At 39.8% G+C, this 27,176-nt stretch overlaps 2 protein-coding genes across 2 annotated transcripts in view; one reads left to right on the forward strand and one right to left on the reverse strand.

Moving 5' to 3' along the window:
* Positions 1 to 24,000, reverse strand: part of trappc12 (trafficking protein particle complex subunit 12) — a 55,055-nt gene extending 31,055 nt beyond the window's left edge. The window contains exons 1-3 of the mRNA XM_056255840.1: positions 23,906 to 24,000; positions 21,272 to 22,416; positions 13,445 to 13,561 (exon numbers count right to left, since the gene is read on the reverse strand). Coding sequence (XP_056111815.1) covers positions 13,445 to 13,561; positions 21,272 to 22,396 — 1,242 coding nt within the window. The 5' untranslated portion in view covers positions 22,397 to 22,416; positions 23,906 to 24,000. The remainder of the gene's footprint in view (positions 1 to 13,444; positions 13,562 to 21,271; positions 22,417 to 23,905) is intronic.
* Positions 24,001 to 24,109: 109 nt separating this feature from the next.
* eipr1 (EARP complex and GARP complex interacting protein 1) overlaps positions 24,110 to 27,176 on the forward strand; it is a 68,790-nt gene continuing 65,723 nt past the window's right edge. The window contains exons 1-2 of the mRNA XM_056255844.1: positions 24,110 to 24,262; positions 24,802 to 24,885. Coding sequence (XP_056111819.1) covers positions 24,221 to 24,262; positions 24,802 to 24,885 — 126 coding nt within the window. The 5' untranslated portion in view covers positions 24,110 to 24,220. The remainder of the gene's footprint in view (positions 24,263 to 24,801; positions 24,886 to 27,176) is intronic.

Genomic DNA, 27,176 nt, shown 5'->3' on the forward strand with positions numbered 1-27,176 from the left:
CCTTGAGGCGGATGGGCTACAACAGCAGAAGACCCCACCGGGTACCACTCATCTCCACTACAAATAGGAAAAAGAGGCTACAATTTGCAAGAGCTTACCAAAATTGGACAGTTGAAGACTGGAAAAATGTTGCCTGGTCTGATGAGTCTCGATTTCTGTTGAGACATTCAGATGGTAGAGTCAGAATTTGGCGTAAACAGAATGAGAACATGGATCCATCATGCCTTGTTACCACTGTGCAGGCTGGTGGTGGTGGTGTAATGGTGTGGGGGATGTTTTCTTGGCACACTTTAGGCCCCTTAGTGCCAATTGGGCATCGTTTAAATGCCACGGCCTACCTGAGCATTGTTTCTGACCATGTCCATCCCTTTATGGCCACCATGTACCCATCCTCTGATGGCTACTTCCAGCAGGATAATGCACCATGTCACAAAGCTTGAATCATTTCAAATTGGTTTCTTGAACATGACAATGAGTTCACTGTACTAAAATGGCCCCCACAGTCAGCAGATCTTAACCCAATAGAGCATCTTTGGGATGTGGTGGAACGGGAGCTTCGTGCCCTGGATGTGCATCCCACAAATCTCCATCAACTGCAAGATGCTATCCTATCAATATGGGCCAACATTTCTAAAGAATGCTTTCAGCATCTTGTTGAATCAATGCCACGTAGAATTAAGGCAGTTCTGAAGGCAAAAGGGGGTCAAACACAGTATTAGTATGGTGTTCCTAATAATCCTTTAGGTGAGTGTATATATACAAATAAATTGTAAAATGTTCCACTTTGCTTTTTGTATTGTTAAAAAAAAAAAATATATATATAATATATATATAAAATATATATATATATATTTACTTGTCTTTATCAATGCTTTTTTTAACAATACAAAAAGCAAGGTGGAACATTTTACAATTTATTTGTTCCCCACTCAATGTGTTTTTTCACTAAGTGTTTAGATTTTATCAAATTATTGTGCAACATATTAAGTGCAATTATTGTTATCTTATCTTGCTGTATTATCCTCTAACCTAATTTGTAATATAATTTTTGCCATAGATTATGAATATAGCCTTCTCTTACTGTGGCAGATTAAATCTTTGGTTGGTTGTTTTAATTTTTTAATTCCTCAGAAAGTGTCCTGTGTGTGAGTGGGCGTGGTCAATGGGAAATCATCCATAATTTCCTAGAGGAAACACTGGATTAATAGTTTAATTATTAGTAATCACCCTAAAGTCTATCCATCACAGACTCGTTTTTTTTATCAGCCTTATATTCAATATCATGTCTACCCTTACTATACTTATTGTATAGTAAGTTGACGACTTCTGCGCTCGTCCATCAGATGATATCCACAATCAGGTGATATAAATAAGACCAAATTCCCATTGTGGATTCTGAATTTGACATTGTGCAATTTGCTGGTTACATGCATGCAATTTTGACACTTTTCTACCTTTGGATTTGAGGAGAACACAATTTGTTGGCACTTTTTGCCCATGGTGTGGATATGTGCCTTAGATGGGATGCTGTTTGTCTGTTTCTGTTTTTCATTTGTGTTCATTTTCTCAGCTTGAGTTTAGTATCTCTTCTGTTTTCACAGACATTAAAAATGCTTTCCCCCTTCCTTCTGTAACGCGTTCTCTCTTTCTCTTCTTTTAGAGATCCTAGAGCCTCTAAATCTTCATTAGAGGGGCAAATGAAGCCAAAAAGCACTGGAAGGAAAACGGGCAAAAGCAGCAGCTACCACTGAGATAAAACAGAACAGAAGTCAATGACAGGGGAAACGAGGGTCCTTTCTGATGTACTGCACCCTTGCGGACCCCAAACTCACAGACAAGACAGATCAGAGCTTCTGCTGTTTTACCGGGATAGTTCCCTGTCATCATTAGGGGCTTTCTCACCGGAGGAACTCTTTAGTTTCTATAACTATTGGAGGAAGTAGCTGCTTTTTGGTAGGTTCGTGCCGCAGGAACTGGGAATGATTTTAGTCCTAGGAACGCTTTTTGGGGGGACTAAATCAGAATCTAACCCAGCACTATAGGAGCTACCAGTGATGTAAGTGTGCGTTGATGGCCGAACGCATGCGAAACATCTGCCATTTTTAAAAAGCTGAGCAAACACAGTTTATAGACAGTTTATAGCCTATATATGCACTCCACGGATAAAGAAAACAGCAATAGATGGACCGAAGTCACACTGTAAAAAATAATTTTCATGATTTATCACTTTTTATCTTTTGTCAAATCAACGGATTCAGATAACATAATACTTTGAGTTTCTATCTATTAAACCAATCTTATTTGTTGTATTAACTAAATGTTTTTATTTTAATTAACTCAAAATTTTAAGGTATTAAGGTAACTGTTATACCAACAATATATATATTTTTTTACAGTGGCACTTCTCAACCTTTGCACTAAGCAGGAAACCCAATGCGACTTTGAAGGGACCAAGCGAAACATGATTATGTATTTCTGCTCAGCTAGCAACATGACAAATAATTCTTATTTGTATATAGTTTACTTTCTTTGTTTAACAGTTCTATCTATTAAAGTATTATATAGGACTGTTAAACAGATAATAAACTAATGAAGACGGAGAATGGGAGCGCTGTGTGCTCAGGCATTGGCGTTCTCGCTATGGTTCTCAGTGCCAACAAAGTAAAAATCTGCCACACCGTCAAAATAAAAGTCCCGCACGACAACCAGAGCAGCAGGACGTTTGTGACGGCTTACATCACTTCTTAGTTCCTATAACTACCCAGTGCAAAAACCCTATTTACTTATCCTCAACAAGTAATTCAAAACCTCAGTAGAACTCAAAAGGAGACATTTATATTAATGTTCTAGCATGTGGTTCTTTTCCACACATTTACTGTACAATGAAATAGTTTTTTTTATTTATTTTTTTTATTGCTATTTAGGTTTCTTTTTTCCTTCTCCAGTTTAGTGCTTCAACTTAAACATATTTCAGCTCATTGCCATGGAAACATTTCTAATTTTCGTTTAGATTATGTTTTCTACTAATATTTATATTTTATTTCAATTACCGGTACTGGTTTTATTATTTTTAGTTAGTAACCCTGATTCAAAAAGGACACAAAATAAATTTAAGTTGTTATTCACTGATAATCTTACCTATAAGCAAGCTTTTAACTGCCATCTGTTTTGTGAACTGGATGGATCCACCAATTCATTGAGAAATCCGACTCAAAAGGCTCACAATTAATGAATGAATCAAACACTGATACTTTTCTAATGACCGTGAAAAGAAGGACTAAGGTGGAAGTAAATATTTTCAGTGAGTAATGACTTAAATTTGGGTCTTTTTATTACACTTCACATTTATACTTTTGAGTGAACTATACCTTTAAGGATGTCAATATATGATGCTGTAGCTAAAACGCAATAGAAGATAATTATTTAGATGTTATACCATGGTCTGTCTGAATACTCGATTCTGATTGGTTGGAAGGTGTGCAATAAAACGGTTTAATCCACAGCTAGATCCCTGGATTTTTTTATTAATAAAACTGAATCACTACATCATATTTTTTAGCAACGATTGGGGAGCGTAGCCGTGGATTATCCCTAAAATAAACCTAAAAAAAATGGTTTGTTTAAGACGAGTGCACACTGAAACCATATCAGTATTTTGAACACTTTCACCAAAGTCACTTCTGAAGCAAGACATTCATTGAAACTAGTTCTGCGTCCACGGCATATTGTAATTTCCAAAACCTTTTACAGCTTTACAGTCAGACTTTCACTGATGCAATAAAAATTATGGAGAGAATATTCACATAAAAGGATACGTTAATCATTGTTACTAACCCAAAAGCGCTACAAAGATTCATCCAAAATGGGAATAAAAACATAACAGCTCTGTAAGCGAAACAAGAAGCGATAATGAACCAAGGAAAAATAAGTAAATGAATACAATGAACAGGTGAGGAACAAACAAAAGCTCCATGGCAACAATTCAAACTAGGAAGTAAACATATGAAAGGAATGAAACTGCTGCTATAGTTTTGAATGAATGGTTCAATGACTCACTCATAAAGAGTCTGCTTGTTTCATTCCTGGATGAATCAGCGTTTTTGAACTAATCTCTTGAATGAATGATTCAATGACAAAAACAGTCACTTGTCGCCACTAACTGGTCATTGGACAAAAACACAGAATATGTGAAACTGTATAACTAAAATAGTTTGGGGGTTAAAGAAGGTCAGAGTAAAAAAATGGCTTTTCACCAGGGAATCATACACCATTCAAAATTGAATTAAAAATGCCTTTTAAACTCCAATAAATAATAAATAAAAAAACTACATAGACAACGAAAGCATGGAAAATCATTTCAATAAATACGTAATCATTTTTCATTAATTCTATACAGTGTAATGGTGCGTTCACACCGGACGCGAATAGCGCGTCAGGCGCGAGTGATTTCAATGTTAAGTCAATGCAAAAATGCGTTACGAGCGTAAAAAATTCCTGCGGCGCGGTAGACGCGAATACGCCTCGTTCGCGCGAATGGCGCGAATTGAGCGTCTGGCGCGTTAAGCGCGTTACGCGCGAATGTTTTATGTAGTGCTTTTTGTGCATTCTCGCGTTTGACGGGAATTCACGTCTGCCGCCCGAGTTGAAAAATCTGAACTTCTGCGTCAATTCGCGCCGCACTAACCAATCAGGAGCCTGCTTGCTGCTGTCACGTGGTGAAGTGACAGTTTATAATGTTATTTTATGTTTGGCCTCAATAATTTATTTTGTAATATGACAAAAATGCTTGGTGTGCAAAGCAAATCTTTCACATAAAAACTCGATTTCAATATATGAGAGATACTCATTTTGTATTGAATGCTATTTATTCCATATCTATTCTAGATTATATGAAACATTATTATTCTAATGTAAAGACAACAAACACAATTTAGTGTATAAAAACTTTTTAAAAAAATCACAGGACAGGTTTCACTTTTGGAGGCTGGCTCCATTTATTATCAAAACAAAAATAAATGACAGATTAGGTGGGTGCGGGCGAGGGTGAACCTCACCGGGCTGTAGAGCGCGGGCTCGACAGGCATAGACCACTCGAGGCCAAGGCCTTATACGGCCTACGCTGTCCTCGTCAGCGTCCTCCCCGTTAGGTCCACCAAACCTAGCTCCTGGAGCAAATTGTGAAACTCCTGAAACCCTCCGGAGGGTCTGGTGGACCCGAGTACAGCGACGATGTCCCCTACGCAGCTGTTTCTGCTCTCCAGAGCATATACGAGCGGTGACTCTCTCGAATAATGCTAATGCTAATGCTCGATAAACATCTAAAAAGATGGCCGCCTCCGGATTTCGCCTCTGACGCGCGTAAATTTCGCTTCAAACTTTTGTTTTTACGCGCGTCAATTTCACCATTGACAAGCGAATTAACACAAAGTGGTCAAGCGTATAACTAGACGCGGCAGGGGCGAATTTGACGCGCTATTCGCGTCCGGTGTGAACGCAGCATAGTGATGAATTGGCTGCTATTCTCATGAAAACTGGATCTATGAGACAAAGTTCAGTAAGTTCTGTTTATTATTTCGTTACAGAGACAATAGCACTGTTTCCTGATTTTGACCCACACAGTTCCCTCATTTCTGGAAAAACAAGTAACACCGACATTGACAACAATTATCCGTTTCCTTGTTAGCTTTCCTGCCCAAACAAAGGGTCTGGCAGGAAAGCAAGCAGATCAGAGACGGAGAAAATATCACAAACTTAGTGTTGTACTGTAAAGAAGAAAGAATTCAGCAATGAGTTCAAACAACCTGCGTCCCCAAAAAAAGACTGTGAGACCAGAGGTTATTACTGAAAGCTATGCTAACCTGCAAGCGTTTTCTACACGCTGCACAGAAAGATAATGCTGTTGTCGCATTGTCACCTCGGAGAGAAAAGGCGTTTCAGACAAATCTGCTAATATGAAAAAATAAAAGTTGATGTAACAAGGTCTATGGTGTCAAACCATCAACCAAATATTCTACTTCCCCTGAAAGCCAAAGCTAATCTGAATGCAATGGAAGAACCAATTACCCAACAGGCAAGCATCAGAGCCAATGTCAGGCTGAATAATGGACTCATTCAATGGCATGCAGATGTATTCAAAAGTCCTGTTTGGACTGATGAACCAACCAGTTGAAGCAACAGCAACTTAGTAACACAATTAATCGATAAATGATCGCAAACTCGATTCAAACATCCACTCGATCTCGTTCCCAAATGACAACCTTCTGGCTTCGTCTATTAAACCATTAGACAAGTACGATCACAAGAGATTCACAGAAATATTGTATCATTACATTGTTACACCAGTAGGTGGCGACAAGTGAGTGTTAAAAAAATGTTATGTCAATGAAACATTCATTCAAGAGATTATTTAAAAAACGCCGATTCATCCAGTAATGAAACAAGCAAACTCTTTACAAGTGAGTCATTGAATCATTCATTTAAAATTATTTAAAGCAACACTAAGTAAGATTTTTTACCTTAAAATAATGTTTCCGAAATCGTTTCAGTGGTTCATTACGTCGTAACAGGGTGAAAGGCACTTGTGCCTCCGCTTTGCGGTCCTTTATCTGATATATCTACGCTATGTGAGATTGCCAGATCGGGTATCTGTAGTTCTAATGAGACATAAGAAAACTACAAATTTGACTTGCTTTACGTCAAGCGTTACAATAGTCATTATTTTGTTTTTCTTCGTTTCTGATGTCGCAATACATCATACTTTCATGAAATCATGCAACATACTCTACCTTAGCTGTGTCTGAAATCGCTCCCTATCCACTATATAGTGCACTATATCGGGTGTCGGCCATTTTGTAGTGGTGTCCGAATTCTGAGTGAACGACATCATTCCCTACATTCATTCACTACTTTTACCCACAATCCTCTCTGAATTCGAGTGTACATTCGATGTACACTTGCTGAAGCACTATTTCCCACAATCCAATGCGGAGAGAACTGAGAGAGCAAGTTTAAACCAGAGATTACATTACAGCTTTCTTATTCCTGCTTTAACATTTATTTCATGCTAGTTTTATTTTTCTATTAATCATTACTTGAATAGAACATATTAAAACATTGAGACAATATAATATAGATGAATTGTAAAATTAAATTATATGTATATCGTTTTTTTAATTAAAATATATTATTTAGGCATTAACACAATTTAATGTGTTTTACTAATGTGTTTTGATAATTTATGGCATTGTTGTTAACTCGTTAAACTGTAAAGGGAGAGATGATTATTTGGTGGATGATTTGAAAAATATCCGTTTATCATCTGTAGGAAGCGTATTCATTCGAATATAATAACGGTCGCCTGAGGGCGCTCGACGACCACGTCATCTGTGAGCGTGAGAGTTACAATTTCAGTCGATGAAACTACAAAGCTGGCACGGAGGTATATACAATTACAAAATAAAGTCATTATGATTGTGATTGTTGTTAATGTTATTTTATAAAGTAAGTAACATAAGATAAAAAGAAGTTTTATCAGTACGTGTGACGAAGCCTTTTCTGCGACAGCTCCAACTCTCCGACGCACAGTGTAAACGTCAGTGTCCGAATTCACTCACTTCATTTCGTTCACTCCTTGCAGATATAGTGCACTCAAATGCCATACACTATATAGGGATTAGTGAATGAGTGAACGAGTGAGCGGTTTCGGACACAGCTCTTGTCTGTGGACATCGTTCATTCCAAAGCCGGTGCTGATAAACAGCGAGCGTGCGTGCGACAGTCGGCTGCGCTAGGCTAAATTATTTACATCAGCGGTAATGGACAATTCCGCTTCCAACCTGTAGGGCGACCGCAGAGGAAAAGTTACTTGGTGTTGCTTTAATAGACTGCAGCAGTTAACACTTCGTTTGAACCTATTTGTAAATTACTTGTTATTTTGTTTAGTTGTCTGTTCAGTATCGTGGGTGATTCGTGATCTCCATTTAAAAAAAAAAAAAAAGTGATTCTCAATTTTTCCTCAATCGCGCAGCTCTAGCATATTTTAAACAATCCAGTATAGTCAGTAATTCATGTTAAAATCATATTCATTTAGTTTCTGTTAATAAAGATAATGAGGCAAATTAGGTCAGTGACTTTCTTTGGATACTTTTAATGAAATTCTTACTCATTTCAGACATTCAGAAACCATGATCTTGCTTTTCTCTGCTGTCTTTGACAGTTTGAGACAGTAAAAGAACATCAGTACGATGGTCTGACAAAAGGACGAGGCTCATTTAAATGTTTATGTAAACAACATCAGATATTTATGGAATCATTATTAAAAATCAAGCAATTTTAAAGTCAGTCTTTATCTTGAAAATGTCATATTTCACCTGCTAATTCAAAAAAATCACACAAGATGTGGTGAGATTTTAATGTAGGTAATTATGCCTATACTTAGTTTCTTCAATAGATACAGCTGAAAACCCGTTTTAATTTTTTTTCTCTGTGAATGCTAGAGAAGCGAATGCTAGATTTGTTTATATTCATACTGACACTGTTAAAAATACAAAAATTGAAATGACAACCTTGGAGATGAAAACCAACAACCTGTCATCCTTTACCCATCCTCAAGTTGTTTCAAACCTGTATGAATTTCTTTCTTCTGCTAAACACAAAAGAAGATATTTTGAAGAATGTCGGTAACCAAACAGTTGATGGACTCCATTGACTTCCACAGTAGAGAAGAAAATACTATGTCAAAAAAGTATGTACTGAGTCAATGGGGTCCATAAACTGTTCTTCAAAACATTCTTCAAAATATCTTCTTTTGTGTTCAGCAGAAGAAAGAAATTCATGACATAAATTATGACAGAATTTTCATTTTTAAGTGAACAATTCCTTTAAAGCTGTCTTTTGCAACTCTCTCACTCTGTACACTCACTGAACACTTATGGGCTGCACTGAGAGAGATTCAGCCCTTTGTGGCCAAGAAAATAAGATAGATAACAATATTATGAACAGCTGGAAAGGAAGTCAGGATGGTGCCGCGAGAAATAAGGCCGAGATTAAGAGCCAAAAATAATCACTGGAACCCCGTATGGAGAAGACAAGAGCCAGACCAGAAGAAAAGAGAGAAAAGAGCAGACATTGGGAAACGAGGGTGGCTGAGGCATCGGTCTTCTGTAGAATGAGGGATTTTCTATCAGGTTTAGATGAACGGCACATGTTGTGTGAGACTTTGCTCTCTGTCTGAGCAGTTTTTACTCTGGGGATGACAGATCTGGATTAGTATGTACTTCTGCACTAGTCCCAGTTTTAGACCATTTTAAGGGCTGCACGATTAATCGAAATTAAAATGCACCCGATTTGGCAAAGGCTGTGATTATTTTATGCGCAGCTTGTCAGTGCAGTACAGCCCTTTGATCAGTAGTAAATGCTGCTCCATCTGAAAGCCAGAGGGCGCTCTCGCGCAGACACGCCAGATATGCCCCGCAGAACAAGTACGATAACGCACGTCATTCCAGGAAATCCCTATGGGCATCATACTATCGCTGTAGCTGAATAAACACAAGATTGAAACGCTTTGATTGATTAAACATGACTAATACACATGACCACAACAATATATGGTTTATCGGAGTTCTTCAAGCCTTCTCTGGATTTTCATGATAATACAGTATATTTAAACTTCAATGCTAATCAACATAGCCTTTATCACTGTATAATACTATGGAAAAATATGTTGTGTGCCTTGTTCTGTGTAAGAAAAGTTAATTTGTTGTGTTTCGTGTTGGTGAAGTGTTGCAAGCCGGTTTTCTTTTTTATTTCGTCTTCGTGACTACTCTTTGGCGATGTTCTGTGACAGAAGACAGGACCAAAGAACAAGGACTCAAATATGGATGTGCCAGCAGTACAATTGCTCTGATTAGAACAGCAAGGCAGAGCCCTCAAGGACCATACGAGGGATGTTCTAATACTGGCATGCCTGACTTCATTTCCCGACCGCTCATTAAAGGTATATTACCACTCCAGTTTTAATGGCAGATGAGGGCACGCCTGCCCGTCATTTGTGGGACCTTTGTGGGACATTGTAGAGTGGGTGCTGGCCACCTATAGGTCATTGTGTCCTGAGTCCGTTCCAGTAAGAGAAATTCCCGAGCCTGTTCCAGTGAGAGAAATTCCCGAGTCTGTTCCAGTGAGAGAAATTCCAGAGTCCGTTCCAGTGAGAGAAATTCCGGAGTCCGATCCAGTGAGAGAAATTCCCGAGTCCGTTCCAGTAAGAGAAATTCTGGAGTCCAATCCAGTGAGAGAAATTCCTAAGTCCTTTCCAGTGAGAGAAATTCCCGAGTCCATTCCAGTAAGAGAAATTCCTAAGTCCTTTCCAGTGAGAGAAATTCCAGAGTCCGATCCAGTGAGAGAAATTCCAGAGTCCGTTCCAGTGAGAGAAATTCCAGAGTTCGATCCAGTGAGAGATATTCCCGAGTCCAATCCAGTGAGAGAAATTCCTGAATCCGAATCAGTGAGAGATATTCCCGAGTCCAATCCAGTGAGAGAAATTCCTGAATCCGAATCAGTGAGAGAAGTTCCCGAGTCCGATCATGTGAGAGAAATTCCAGAGTCCGTTCCAGTGAGAGAAATTCCTGAGTCCGATCCAGTGAGAGAAATTCCCAAGTCCGATCCAGTGAGAGAAATTCCTGAGTCCGTTCCAGTGAGAGAAATTCCTGAGTCCGTTCCAGTGAGAGAAATTCCCGAGTCCGATCCAGTGAGAGAAATTCCCGAGTCCGGTCCAGTGAGAGAAATTCCCAAGTCCGTTCCAGTGAGAGAAATTCCCGAGTCCGTTCCAGTGAGAGAAATTCCCGAGTCCATTCCAGTGAGAGAAATTCCCGAGTCCGGTCCAGTGAGAGAAATTCCCAAGTCCGTTCCAGTGAGAGAAATTCCCGAGTCCGTTCCAGTGAGAGAAATTCCCGAGTCCGTTCCAGTGAGAGAAATTCCCAAGTCCGTTCCAGTGAGAGAAATTCCTGAGTCCGTTCCAGTGAGAGAAATTCCAGAATCTGCCCTTCCTGTCTGCCCTGTTTGTATCGGAGAGCTGGTCCTTTCCTGTTATGTGTGTTTGGGCCACACACACCTCAGCTCCAGCCCCCGACCACAGTCCAGCGATCGCTCTAGTTCACGAGCCCCGGTGCAGAGTCTGCTCTGGAGGCCACAGAGGCCGATCCTTCATGGCTCCCTGAACTGCTGGCGCCTCCCTGGCTCCTGTATCGCCAGTGTCACCCTGGAGGCTTCCTAGCCTGCCGGCATGGCCCAGAACACCTGCCTGTTACCTTCCCTCACTTCCCCAGTTGGATTATTTTTGTTGCGCGCCTTCCGGGAGGGGGAGTGATGTCAGGGTTCTGTTTTGTCTTCTTTTTTTTTTTTTTTTTTACAATGGTGTTCACCTTCCGTTTGCTCGTTTTCAGTTGACCCAGTTTTCCCAAATGTTTTTTTGGATTCATTACATTAACCTGTCATCAATTAATTAGATCATTAGTCCTCGTTTGGTTTAGTGTGTATAGTCCCATGTTTCTTGAGGTAATTTGTCCTGTCTTAACGTTGTGTTTGTGAAGTGTTGCAAGCCTGTTTCTCCGTATTATGTGGATTAAAGACTGTTCTCTTTGTTATTTCGTCTTCGTGACTACTCTTTGGCAACGTTCATGAACTACACTGCAAAATGATTTTCTTACTTAGCATTTTTGTTTTGTTTTTCTGTACAGATATCTAAACATTCTTAAATCAAGATACATTTACTTGAGAAGCAAAATGATTTAAGATATTAAGCTTTGTAAATTGAAAAGTATTAAAATGAAGTGATGTTTAAAACAAGAAAAGATACCTGTCGGTGGGGTAGGAAAAATAAACTTAATTCAGAGGGAAAATAAGATTATTTTTTCTTATCCTATTGGCAGACATTTTTCTTGTTTTTAGAATAAATTCACTTAATTTTGATGGTTTTTTTTCAGACTTATGTTATTTTTTCTCAAGTAAATGTTTCTTGATTTAAGAATTGTTAGATATTTATACAGGAAATCAAGGCAAAAATACAGAGTAAGAAAGTCTTTCTCGCAGTATAATGACGGTATACCTTGAATGCAATGTTAGTCACTTTGGATAATAGCAAAATGTATAAATGTATTTAAAACACATAGGATCTTTAAGAATGATACAATGCAGTGTCTGTGAATGTCTCACTATATACAGAGGACTAATCCTGTGTGTGTCTCAGTAAGCCTCACACACGTTTCTCTTCTTGATCTGGCCTGTGAAGTCCAGGATCTGGGGATTAGAGCTCATGCTTCCACACTACAGGCTGCCTCAGTGCTAACGCTAGAGAAACACACACACACACACGCAGGGTATCCTTGTCATTCAGTGAAGGACGTGGGCACAGCAGGCAAGGCTGTGCGTCTCAGGCCTGTCTGCATGTGTCTGATGCTTGTGTTCAGAGGTAAATCAGTGAGGCAGTAATTTTGGGCCCCTAGGGCTACAGCTGGCACTTCATGCTGCCTGATACAACACACACACTCTCACACACACACACACTTATATGTGGTTTATGTGTAACTCTCCCATCACAGAAAACTTTCTGCATTATTTTGATACGTTTTTTAAGCCATTTGGTTTACGAGGACACATGAAGTCTCTCATGTTTACATTGTAAAATTCATGTCATTACACACATTTGTGTCCACATAAACCGTAAACAAACACACACACACACACACACACATACAAAAGTGAAATGTGTTTATTTGAAATGTGTTATGCTTTTAAAACAAGTCTCTTCAGAAATATGACGAGAAAAACAGGTATTTTTGGTTTGTTTACATGTCTTTGGTCTGTGTTGTGTTCATATTCATTCGAACTGCACCAGAGTTCGTTTGTATATATCTTTTCAGTGGGTCCACTTGTTTGGTGGCACCAGGGTTCGGATGGCAGCGTTCACACTAAAATGTTCTACTAAAACTACTGTACATGGAGGTAAATATTAGGGGTTAATTCACATATGAATCTCGATTCTATTCTTGAATTACTGTGTCATATTCTGGTCGTTGCTGGAGGTGGAAATATTGATCTATCAATCGCTTATTGTAAGAAGATTTAATTCAATAACTATATGGTGAGTGACTACAATAGTACTATATTTAAATCACGAAACACTGCCACTTTACCAATACATTACAGTACAAGATTTCAGCTCAGATTTTTACCCAGATTTCCAGTCCGGAGCAAATTGCCACAAGCCTTCTGCAGATTTTGAACAGTCATAAAACTCAAAAAAAGGGTGAACAAGAACACAAATTGGAGCTCCGCTACCGCCATTAATAACACTCACCTCTAGCCCTCGTTTTAAAATGTGACGTGTCTGTCTCGGCTGAAATTATTAAAAAATTAGGAGCATGTGAAGGAACAATCATGATCTGCTACTCACGATTAGTCGCTTGAGTCCCAGGGAGTTCTGCTCCACTGAGTTGGCCGAGAGCACCTGTCTCTTCATTGCTGCCTGGTCACCCAGAAAACGCTGCATGAGATCTTTCACCGCGTCACCCTGCAAATCACACAGATTACGTTTCAGAGCGTTCCCACACTGAGGACAACGAAACAGAGACTGACAGAGATAATTATTCACTGTGTCTTCACTTTTATTTACTGCAGTTTAAAGACCCTGTACAGTAGTAGTTTGGGGTTGGTAAGATGTTTTGTGTGTGTTTTTGAAAGAAGTCTCTTCTGCTCACCAAGGATGCATATATTTGATAAAAAAATACATTAAAAACAGTAATATTGTGAATATTGTTCAAATAACTGTTTTCTGTGAATATATATAAAATATAATTTATTAACTCAACATATGTCTGTGATTGGCCATCGTATTCATGAACTCAACATATATGTCTCTGATTGGCTACAATGATCAACGCTTCAAAAACATGTTGTCTTCACTGAGCGCTTACGCCTGCTTTCAAACGCTCCAGCCAATCAGATATTTATTTTTTGAGCGCTTGAACACAATGGCCAATCAGAGACATATATGTTGAACGCTTGAACACAATGGCCAATCAGAGACATATATGTTGAGCGCTTGAACACAATGGCCAATCAGAGACATATATGTTGAGTACGTGAACGCAATGGCCAATCACAGACATATATGTTGAGCACGTGAACACAATGGCCAATCAGAGACATATGTTGAACACAATGGCCAATCAGAGACATATGTTGAGCGCTTGAACACAATGGCCAATCAGAGACATATATGTTGAGCGTGTGAAAGCAACAGCCAATCAGAGACATATATGTTGAGCGCTTGAACACAATGGCCAATCAGAGACATATATATTGAGTAGGGCTGTCAACGAATATTCTAAATTCGAATATATATTCGAATAGTTTTAAAAAACAGAAATTCGAAGGTGAAAATTAATATTCGAATCATGTGGAAAAACACAAGTGCGGTAGCAGAGGCGCGGCTGTCTGCTATGCGAGAGGCAAAATTCTGAAGCTTAAAATGTAAAACGCATTTTCCAGCTGCACAGCTAGCACAGTGAGTGTCTGGCTCACTCATTGGCTGTGCTGCGGCAACTGCACATCCAATGGCACGGGCGCCTCCAACGTGTGCGCCAATGAGCTAGCATTACATCAGACACGTCAGAGCCCGCCAAGGGGGCGTGGCCAGACGCCCTCGAAATAGCCATAGTAGCAGGCTAGCAGCAGTTTACCCATGAGTTTACCACAGCACAGCTCGCTCGGAGCGTTCAATGTCGGTTCTATATACTGTAAAACTTCAATTAATGTTAATAATATTTGTTTCAATCACCGAATGAAGCCTGCTATATTTAGGACAAGAGTCGCGACCTTACATTGCTTGCACAAAACTCTTGATCAGCACTCAACATTTGTTTATTGTTGTTCATTTAAACCGTTATGCGCAGAGAGCGTGAGGGCGAGAGAGAGAGAGAGAGAAAGAGTGCCTGCGAGTGCGAGCGAGAGTAAGGTCTGCGGTCTTGGCCATTAGTTGATTTACTTGGTTTTGTGTAAGTTAATACGTTGTCAAACATGTTTAAACTTAAATAAACTACCTATACAAGTAGTTGTGTCTCTTTGTATTAATTTGTCCTGTTATTGACGTAATGCGCGTCATTGACAAAATGCGCAACCAGATATTCGAATAGTTCGAATATATGTGTTTTTTTTAGAGGGAATATTCGAACGTCATTTTTGAGCAATTTTGACAGCCCTAATATTGAGCGTGTGAACACAATGGCTAATCAGAGACATGTTGAGCGCGTGAACACAATGGCCAATCACAGGCATATACACTCACCGGCCACTTTATTAGGTACACCTGTCCAACTGCTCGTTAACACTTAACTTCTAAGCAGCCAATCACATGGCGGCAACTCAGTGCATTTAGGCATGTAGACATGGTCAAGACAATCTCCTGCAGTTCAAACCGAGCATCAGTATGGGGAAGAAAGTTGATTTGAGTGACTTTGAACGTGGCATGATTGTTGGTGCCAGAAGGGCTGGTCTGAGTATTTCAGAAACTGCTAATCTACTGGGATTTTCACGCACAACCATCTCTAGGGTTTACAGAGAATGGTCCGAAAAAGAAAAAACATCCAGTGAGCGGCAGTTCTGTGGGCGGAAATGCCTTGTTGATGCCAGAGGTCAGAGGAGAATGGCCAGACTGGTTCGAGCTGATAGAAGGGCAACAGTGACTGAAATAACAACTCGTTACAACCGAGGTATGCAGCAAAGCATTTGTGAAGCCACAACACGCACAACCTTGAGGCGGATGGGCTACAACAGCAGAAGACTCCACCGGGTACCACTCATCTCCACTACAAATAGGAAAAAGAGGCTACAATTTGCAAGAGCTCACCAAAATTGAACAGTTGAAGACTGGAAAAATGTTGCCTGGTCTGATGAGTCTCGATTTCTGTTGAGACATTCAGATGTTAGAGTCAGAATTTGGCGTAAACAGAATGAGAACATGGAACCATCATGCCTTGTTACCACTGTGCAGGCTGGTGGTGGTGGTGTAATGGTGTGGGGGATGTTTTCCTGGCACACTTTAGGCCCCTTAGTGCCAATTGGGCATCGTTTAAATGCCACGGCCTACCTGAGCATTGTTTCTGACCATGTCCATCCCTTTATGGCCACCATGTACCCATCCTCTGATGGCTACTTCCACCATGTCACAAAGCTCTAATCATTTCAAATTGGTTTCTTGAACATGACAATGAGTTCACTGTACTAAAATGGCCTCCACAGTCACCAGATCTCAACCCAATAGAGCATCTTTGGGATGTGGTGGAACGGGAGATTCGCATCATGGATGTGCAGCCGACAAATCTGCGGCAACTGTGTGATGCCATCATGTCAATATGGACCAAACTCCCTGAGGAATGCTTCCAGCACCTTGTTGAATCTATGCCACGAAGAATTGAGGCAGTTCTGAAGGCAAAAGGGGGTCCAACCCGTTACTAGCATGGGGTACCTAATAAAGTGGCCGGTGAGTGTATGTTGAGCCCGTGAACGCAATGGCCAATCAGAGACATATATGTTGAGCGTGTGAACACAATAGCCAATCAGAGACATATATGTTGAGCCCGTGAACGCAATGGCCAATCAGAGACATATATGTTGAGCGCGTGAACACAATGGCCAATCAGAGACATATATGTTGAGCGCTTGAACACAATGGCCAATCACAGACATGTTGAGTGCTTGAACACAATGGCCAATCAGAGACATATATGTTGGGCGCGTGAACACAATGGCCAATCAGAGACATATATGTTGAGCGCTTGAACGCAATGGCCAATCAGAGACATATATGTTGAGCGTGTGAACACAATGGCCAATCAGAGACATATATGTTGAGCCCGTGAACGCAATGGCCAATCAGAGACATATATGTTGAGCGCGTGAACACAATGGCGAATCAGAGACATATATGTTGAGCGCTTGAACACAATGGCCAATCACAGACATATATGTTGAGCGCTTGAACACAACGGCCAATCACAGTCATATATGTTGACTATGTGAACGCAATAGCCAATCAGAGACATATGTTGAGTGTGTGAACACAATGGCCAATCAGAGACATGTTGAGCGCTTGAACACAATGGCCAATCAGAGACATATATGTTGAGCGCGTGAACACAATGGCCAATCAGAGACATATATGTTGAGCGCGTGAACACAATGGCCAATCAGAGACATATATGTTGAGCGTGTGAACACAATGGCCAATCACAGACATGTTGAGCGCTTGAACACAATGGCCAACCACAGACATATATGTTGAGCGCGTGAACACAATGGCCAATCAGAGACATATATGTTGAGCGTGTGAACACAATGGCCAATCACAGACATGTTGAGCGCTTGAACACAATGGCCAATCACAGACATATATGTTGAGCGCGTGAACACAATGGCCAATCAGAGACATATATGTTGAGCGTGTGAACACAATGGCCAATCACAGACATGTTGAGCGCTTGAACACAATGGCCAATCAGAGACATATATGTTGAGTGCGTGAACGCAATGGCCAATCAGAGACATATATGTTGAGCGCGTGAACGCAATGGCCAATCAGAGACATATATGTTGAGCGTGTGAACACAATGGCCAATCACAGACATGTTGAGCGCTTGAAGGCAATGGCCAATCAGAGACATATATGTTGAGCGCGTGAACGCAATGGCCAATCAGAGACATATATGTTGAGCGCGTGAACGCAATGGCCAATCAGAGACATATATGTTGAGCGTGTGAACGCAATGGCCAATCAGAGACATATACACTCACCGGCCACTTTATTAGGTACACCTGTCCAACTGCTCGTTAACACTTAATTTCTAAGCAGCCAATCACATGGCGGCAACTCAGTGCATTTAGGCATGTAGACATGGTCAAGACAATCTCCTGCAGTTCAAACCGAGCATCAGTATGGGGAAGAAAGGTGATTTGAGTGACTTTGAACGTGGCATGATTGTTGGTGCCAGAAGGGCTGGTCTGAGTATTTCAGAAACTGCTAATCTACTGGGATTTTCACGCACAACCATCTCTAGGGTTTACAGAGAATGGTCCGAAAAAGAAAAAACATCCAGTGAGCGGCAGTTCTGTGGGCGGAAATGCCTTGTTGATGCCAGAGGTCAGAGGAGAATGGCCAGACTGGTTCGAGCTGATAGAAGGGCAACAGTGACTGAAATAACCACTCGTTACAACCGAGGTATGCAGCAAAGCATTTGTGAAGCCACAACACGCACAACCTTGAGGCGGATGGGCTACAACAGCAGAAGACTCCACCGGGTACCACTCATCTCCACTACAAATAGGAAAAGGAGGCTACAATTTGCAAGAGCTCACCAAAATTGAACAGTTGAAGACTGGAAAAATGTTGCCTGGTCTGATGAGTCTCGATTTCTGTTGAGACATTCAGATGTTAGAGTCAGAATTTGGCGTAAACAGAATGAGAACATGGAACCATCATGCCTTGTTACCACTGTGCAGGCTGGTGGTGGTGGTGTAATGGTGTGGGGGATGTTTTCCTGGCACACTTTAGGCCCCTTAGTGCCAATTGGGCATCGTTTAAATACCACGGCCTACCTGAGCATTGTTTCTGACCATGTCCATCCCTTTATGGCCACCATGTACCCATCCTCTGATGGCTACTTCCACCATGTCACAAAGCTCTAATCATTTCAAATTGGTTTCTTGAACATGACAATGAGTTCACTGTACTAAAATGGCCTCCACAGTCACCAGATCTCAACCCAATAGAGCATCTTTGGGATGTGGTGGAACGGGAGATTCGCATCATGGATGTGCAGCCGACAAATCTGCGGCAACTGTGTGATGCCATCATGTCAATATGGACCAAACTCCCTGAGGAATGCTTCCAGCACCTTGTTGAATCTATGCCACGAAGAATTGAGGCAGTTCTGAAGGCAAAAGGGGGTCCAACCCGTTACTAGCATGGGGTACCTAATAAAGTGGCCGGTGAGTGTATGTTGAGCGTGTGAACGCAATGGCCAATCAGAGACATATATGTTGGGCGCGTGAACACAATGGCCAATCAGAGACATATATGTTGAGCGCTTGAACGCAATGGCCAATCAGAGACATATATGTTGAGCGTGTGAACACAATGGCCAATCAGAGACATATATGTTGAGCCCGTGAACGCAATGGCCAATCAGAGACATATATGTTGAGCGCGTGAACACAATGGCGAATCAGAGACATATATGTTGAGCGCTTGAACACAATGGCCAATCACAGACATATATGTTGAGCGCTTGAACACAACGGCCAATCACAGTCATATATGTTGACTATGTGAACGCAATGGCCAATCAGAGACATATGTTGAGTGCGTGAACACAATGGCCAATCAGAGACATGTTGAGCGCTTGAACACAATGGCCAATCAGAGACATATATGTTGAGCGCGTGAACACAATGGCCAATCAGAGACATATGTTGAGCGCGTGAACGCAATGGCCAATCACAGTCATATATGTTGAGTACGTGAACGCAATGGCCAATCACAGTCATATATGTTGAGTACGTGAACGCAATGGCCAATCAGAGACATATATGTTGAGCGTGTGAACACAATGGCCAATCACAGACATGTTGAGCGCTTGAACACAATGGTCAATCAGAGACATATATGTTGAGCGCGTGAACGCAATGGCCAATCAGAGACATATATGTTGAGCGTGTGAACGCAATGGCCAATCAGAGACATATATGTTGAGCGCCTGAACGCAATGGCCAATCACAGACATATATGTTGAGTACGTGAACGCAATGGCCAATCAGAGACATATATGTTGAGCGCGTGAACGCAATGGCCAATCAGAGACATACATGTTGAGCGCTTGAACACAATGGCCAATCAGAGGTGTTTAAAGTCCCTGTAAAGTCAAAATTAAGTATGTGTTTTGAGTTTGTCACACCACAGAAAAATGTGTTATTAGTCACCCAGCCAAATTTGAATGATAAAAAAAGCCAGCAAGTACATAAAATAAGCTATCAAAATCTTGAAAAAATGAGCAGTAATCTCTGCTCTCAAACGCTGGGGGCGTGTCCACTGGCTGCGCTGAAACCACGCCCACTCGCGGGAAAGCTGCCGTCGTCGACTCGCCTCACTCAACTCTACAGCCGGAATGGATGCACGCACTGCCGAACGGCGCGACGGGAGGATGAAGGCTGAGGCGGGAGTCGGTTCGGCCCCATTCACCAGTAACAGCGGATTATCAGTGAATCCCAGACAGTTATCTCCGACGAAAGTTTATAAAACTATCCAGTGTAAAATGATCACTTACAGAGGCGGGTTTTGGCGGTGATCCTCAGCTCTCCATCAAGGTGGCTCTTCACAAAATTAATCCACTTCTTCTTGATGTAATCGTTTTTCGGAAATTTAAACAAGGACACCGATCTGTTTTGTACGTGATCCGGTGATCGCATCCAGGTAGTACGCATTTCCGTGACGAAGGCATAGCTAGTAGCTAGCAATCTGTAGGCTGTTACTAATAATAGTACTGACAGTAACTCGCGATTGAGCGGCAAACTGATGTGAATGTGCTCTATAATATTGTTAGGAGCGGCCAGCCTCAGTGGCCTCAGTGCGTCATCAAGTAGGGGCGTGTCCAGGAGCTCAAGGGCTCCAGTGCGTCATCGAGCCCTGTTTTAGCCCCGCCCAGAAAATCCGTAAAATATCAATGGTGAAAAACTGTTTAACGGTCTAACTCCACAATTCAGTACTTCACAGTTCACAGTCTTTGTAATATGTTTTAGCAATACATTTCTAACATTTATAATGTGTTTAGAATTTTTTTTTTAAATTGCCTTTACAGGGACTTTAAGAATCAGTTCAACATTGCTCAAATTGCTAGAGGGAAATGCTGATAGACATTTGGTACCGAAGAAGTCAGTACTTTTGATAACATTATATCGCACACCCCTATGCTAGAGTAATCCTAAATCTAACATATCTGCCTATAATAAATATGGAATAAAAGGCACAAAACGCAACTTTTGAATTAATATGGTCTTTAAATTAACACCTATAAAAAAAATATTCTGTCATTATAATTCCCATCAAACGTGCACCCAGTTTTTACTTTGAATACATTTTTTTTTTCAAGAAGCTTTACACATCACATTCCATTTAGCAGAATGTTCAAATTAGAAATTTGAAAATGTAATTTTGCGAAACTGCACTGACCTGTAGGTTGTCAAACTTGAGTCCAGGCATGGCCAGCTGCTCTCGGTCTATCTGAACAGGACTGATCTGCTGTGTGGCCACTGATATCAGAACCTTCCTGGTGTCGTCTGAGGGAAGCCAGGCGTCGTAGCGCTTATCCAGATCGCTGGTGATCAGAGCGCTTGCGAAAGGGTCGTCGCCGCTTGAGAACACGGCCTGGAGTTTGTTCACGGGCTCCGCGGGACTTTCTTGCGGTTTCGAAGCGACCGGGGTGAAGTACGTGCTGGTCGGTACAGCTTCCTGAGGCCCGGGGCCCGACGGAGAGTCTGGAGTCTTGGCCGACTCTGCGTTCGGGTTGCTGATTGATATGAAAGAGGTGGATGTGGTGAAGGAATCGAAGAAGTCTGAGGCGGGGTTGACCCCGCAGTTATCTGTGAAGAACTTACTGAGGCTGGGACTGGGCTGGCACACTTGAGGGATGAGTTTGTTGGGGGTGTCTGTGCTGCCGATGGTAAAACTTGGAGATTTTACTAGCGTTGGCTGGAAGCCGTCAGGTATCAGGGCTTGTGTTTTGGGTTGCACAGCCTGGCTGAAGATAGTACACACCGGGATAGGCTCCTCTTTGGGGGACGTATCCGTATTCACCTCAAGTCCTGATTCCTGAACTTCGGGAGCCTCTGGGTTTGGGCCGTGCTGAGGATCAATTTCCCTTTTGTCATCCACCTGAGCAATCGTCTCTTCTTCGTTCTCTTCTTCCAATAAAGGCTCTGATGTGTCCTCAGGTTCAGCAGTGTCGTCATCCTTTTGTTCTTCTGAATCTTCATCCGGTGTTTTGGACAAAAGCGCTTCCTCATCTTCATTCTGCCCCAAAAGTGAGTCGATGGGAACGACGTCCTCTTCCTCGCTGTTAGGGGAGTCTGAGATCATCACGCTCTCCATCATCTGGTCATTCAGCTTGTCTATTAAGCTCTCAGAGTGAATGCTGTCGTCCGGTGGGGAAGCAAACGCTTCGGCGTCCAGGTCGATGCTCTCCTCTTGGAAAGACGCTTCTGTTGGGTCCGTCTGGGGCGTGACAGAGGCTTCTGGCGTCTCTCCGTCTATATCCAGTGTAACAGGCCTCTGAGATGGACCTTCACTGCTGTCCATGACTCCAGCCTGGATGTTCCCTGTCATTCCCAGTCAAACAGAACACACATTAATCAGGCTAAATAGCTTAAAGAAAATTATAGACACATAAACACCACTGTGAATAAGATGTACAACTTAACATTCTTATTACGGATATAATATTTACTTAAGTGTAAACTTAATGTTTTCAGACACTTAACTGCATGATATTTACCATTGAATGAAAATGAATTATAGTTTAAATTTATATTAAATGCAATTAGCTGAGTGTTTTTACAAATGTATAGGCCTATGTAATTTCATAATTATTTACTTCTTTTGTCTTTAAAATAGTGCACAGCTGAATGTACTGAAAAGCATGTATGATAAACTAAAATATACTTTAATGCTATTCATTTTTAAAAATAGTAAATAAATATTTAAATTTTGCTCACACTGGGTATAACCACTTCCCAATTTTTGTGGGATAATTTTTTTTTATTACTTTTGTGAGATTTTTCCCCCCACCTTGTCACACTTGTATTAAAAAAATTACCAGCCTGAAAAAATAGCTTATAAAACTCTTGTTATGCTATATTTTCACCTAATATTCCTTTAAGTAGCCTATGTTAAGAACAGTAATGAAAGTGTACTCTCTTTAGGAATTTCATTAATATTATATTATCTACAAGTACAGTTTTTACAAAAGAAAAAGAATACAAAATAAAGATTTGAATTACAATACAAGCACAAATAATTGTTTACATTCAATAAAATTAAGCACACTTCTTTTTCACAAGGTCATTCTTACAGTGTTTCTCTGGTTTCTTCTCATATTCATATATAGCACAAGAGATTTTGCTCTAAATCTATTCTATTGCTCGTTTTTCGCTGGAGTTTGTGAAATAATATTTAATCAGTATTTACTTATATATAATATCAAAAGACTAAATAATAGAGAAATATGATTTGACAAAGTTGAGCCTTTTTAAATAAATAAAACCCTTGAACCTTTTTCGATTCCAAATAATACGAATTACAGAATGTCAAATGAGCTCCATTATACATTATATACATAATGATATAAATCCAAACATTCTGGAGGAGAAAATTAGTCTGGAGTTTGTGAAATAATATTTAAGTAAACATCCATTTATCGCACTAGCTACTGATAATATCAAAAGACTAAATAATAGAGAAATATGATTTGACAAAGTTAAGCCTTTTTAAATAAAAACCCTTGAACCTTTTTCGTTTCCAAATAATACGAATTACAGAATGTCAAATGAGCTCCATTATACATTATATAAATAATGATAGAAATCCAAACATTCTGGAGGAGACAAATTAGTACAAATTAATTATGATTAAAATAAAGTTAATCAATATGCATGTCTGAAGAGCTCTGTAGCAACAACATGATAAATGACATGTAGACTAAAATGCAACAACTGTTGACTTTACATTTAGGAGACCGTCACATTCTTCACAATACTTACGCACAGAGAGAAATTATATTATGATAAAACAGTAAAAACATGATTTTACCTTCAGTGAAATGAACGCTGTGATGACAGCAGTGTAAACACACGCATGCGCACTGACGTAAGAAGAGAACCCTACGGTGTGCGAAAGGTGTCAAACATCTGCGCTACGGAGGAGACGGGTATTCTCGAACACACTTCCGTTCGCAAAACACAAAGCATGAACTCACAGAGAACAGGTTTACGTTAGTTTCCGTACGCCGTTTCCGTAAGTTTCATTTTACTCTCGCGGAACTGCTGTACATGTCATAAGTATTTGATAAACAGGAGAATGTTTCACTCTGAATTAAATCATAAATGAATAAATGAATGACTGAAGATGGAGGATGATGCACCGGTTATTTATGGCCTGGAGTTTCAGGTACTGTAGCTCTGTTTACCCTTTTCATTCTTGCACACAACAATCTCATATGAACATTATGAACTGGTACCTATGTTTCACTGTTGTAATATTTACATGTTTAATATAAGATGGTTATTAAACATGTTTTTATATTAAACATGACAAATGGAGAGATATGTTCCGTTCCACATATCTATCACAAACAATGTGTATGGAATCAGAAGGTAATATACCTTAAACACTTATACTATAACGTTACATATAAACATGTATACACACACACACACACACACACACACACACACACACATATATATATATATATATATATATATATATATATATATATATATATATATATACATGGCACATGGTTTTGGTCAATTTTTGTTTGTACGTGCTCAAGAAAACATGAGCCCATCTGTCCTATAATTCCCCAAAATGCAGGTAGGTAGGTAGCAGCTGTAGGCATTTTGTGTCAGATATGTATTGTATTTTCTTGTATTTTGGCTGTGTGTGATTAATGCATCTACTGTCGTCTTCTCCGCATCTTTCAGGCGCGTGCTCTGGCAGCTCAGACAGCTGAGACAGATGCCATCAGGTTTCTAGTGGGCACACAGTCACTCAAATTTGATAACCAGGTGAGTGAATGTACATTATTTTCCCCAGTCGTCTCAATGGCAAAAAGTTTCCCAATTCACCCATTATATGCAGTACTCTTTAGAACAGGTTTATGAATAAATCTGTTTCATATTTAGTGTTAATCCATGTCATAAAACACTAACAAGGACGATACAACGGAAATTAAGCACAACCAACTATATGAATCTGTCATGGCAGGTTAGGACCAAATCACAGATTAACATGTAAGAGAAAGCGTTTATCACTTGTTGCTTTGTTACATCGGCCCTTGTTAAGACACTGTGGCAGTTTTAGTGCATGTCAAGGTGCGATTATATTGTTGTTTATATCAGACTTTGATTTAAAAGTTGAAGAATTCTCCCACATTTTTGTTTTAATTTAGGCAGTAATTCGTTTTTAATAGTGACAGACTACAAACTACTGTTTGCAAACAGATTTCCCAAACGCGCCCCGTTTTTTAGACTTTTCTTTTTTGCTTTCAGATTATAGAGTTGATCTCATCATAAACTGTTTCTATACTAATTGAATAATCTTTAGGATGTTTAGCATTTTTTTAAATAAGAAGACAAAATAATAAATTAAGAAAATTATATATATATATATATATATATATATATATATATATATATATATATATATAAATGATTATTAAATATAATACATAAAATAATAGATAAACAATATATTGAAACGACAAACGATAAGATTAGTAAGATGAATAATAAATAAGATCATACATTAGACATCAAAAGCCAAAATCAATAATAGTATTTAATTATATGAATTATAGTTAAGATGAATTAAAAATAATACGATAATATATTATACAGACAATACAATAATATATCATTTCCACAATCTGTTGGTGTTTAGTTTGCTTTTAATGGCCTGTTAGTTTGTTTGTCTTCAGTTACCGGTCCCCTGCCAGTCATTAGTTACCATGGACATTAATTAACGAGCACACCTGTCTGTTGTTAGTTCATCACCATATCTAAGTTCCTCTTTTACTCTCATTCTTTGTCTGGTATTGTTTGTGTTGCTTTGTTCACATGCTGTCACGTTACCTGCTCATCTGCGGATTCATTTGGTTTGTTTTTATATAATAAATTCCTTTTTTGAACCTTTTAATTTTCCTTGGGACCAAACGTTACAATAATAGAAAAATAAAGATTAATAATAAATAAGATCATACATTATTTGCCCCAAAGAAACTGAATAACAGAGTATATTCTAGACAAAGTAGTAGCTGAAATTACGCAAATGACCCTGCTCAAAAGTTGACATTATGGCAAAAATATATATTTTTTTTTTTATAATTTAGTAACTCATGTTGTTCCACATCCAAATCTGTTTGACTTTATTTTACTGTGGAACATAAAGGAAGATATTTTGAAGTTTCAACTGTTTTTGTCCATACAATGAAACTCAGCGGGGTCCAAAACATCACTGGAACCCATTAACTTTTATTCTTCAGTCTTCTTTTGTGTTCCTTTTGTGCAGACTTTTTGGGTGAACTAACTGACTAATCATTTAATATTGTTTGTTGGCTCCTGGCTGTTTGCAGCCCTTTATAATCGTTACGTATGAGTGCTAAAACTTGCACTTCATGACCTGGAGGATATTTGAGGGCGGCTTCACTGGTCAGGACAAACCAGACCAGAGCTGTCATAAAGCAATATTACGGAGGATAATGTATGTCAACTTGAACTGCATCATTTGTGTAAATTCAGTCGTATTTTGTGAAGTATCTGTGAAGTATCATAGCTTCATCTGGGCAGGGATGCACTCAATAAAAAAAAAAACGTAATTATATTATTGTTATTTTAAAAAATATTTAGCATATTACTTATGAGCACAACTGTCTTTAAGATGATTTTCTCACTTGGCAACTGCTAAATAATGGATTTTTTCTTGTTTTAAAGCATATATAGTATCAAAATTATTAGTATGGTAAGAAAATGAGTATTTGCTGTGATCAAAAAGACTTCATAAACATTCCTTCAGCCCTCGAGCAGCAGAGACACACTGTGTGTCGTTACTGATATGACACTTTACCAACGTCCTGAGCATGAATGAACCTAAAGTGGAGGCCTGAGCCCCTGACCCCTCCTTCACGTTATGACTACGGCAAGAGACGAGGCCCATGTGATAATTCACTCGGCATCAGTACAGCACAGGCTGATAAATCACGAGCAAGTCTCTCCAACCCCAGCACTCATTACAGAACCTTCCAACGCCTCCAATTATCCTGTCCAGCCATTGGAATTTATTTGTATTGCTTTCCTCCATA

This window comes from Rhinichthys klamathensis, unplaced genomic scaffold, assembly GCF_029890125.1.
Source record: "Rhinichthys klamathensis goyatoka isolate OS25496 unplaced genomic scaffold, OSU_Roscu_1.1 h1tg000123l_1, whole genome shotgun sequence".
Classification (NCBI taxonomy): Eukaryota; Metazoa; Chordata; class Actinopteri; order Cypriniformes; family Leuciscidae; genus Rhinichthys; species Rhinichthys klamathensis.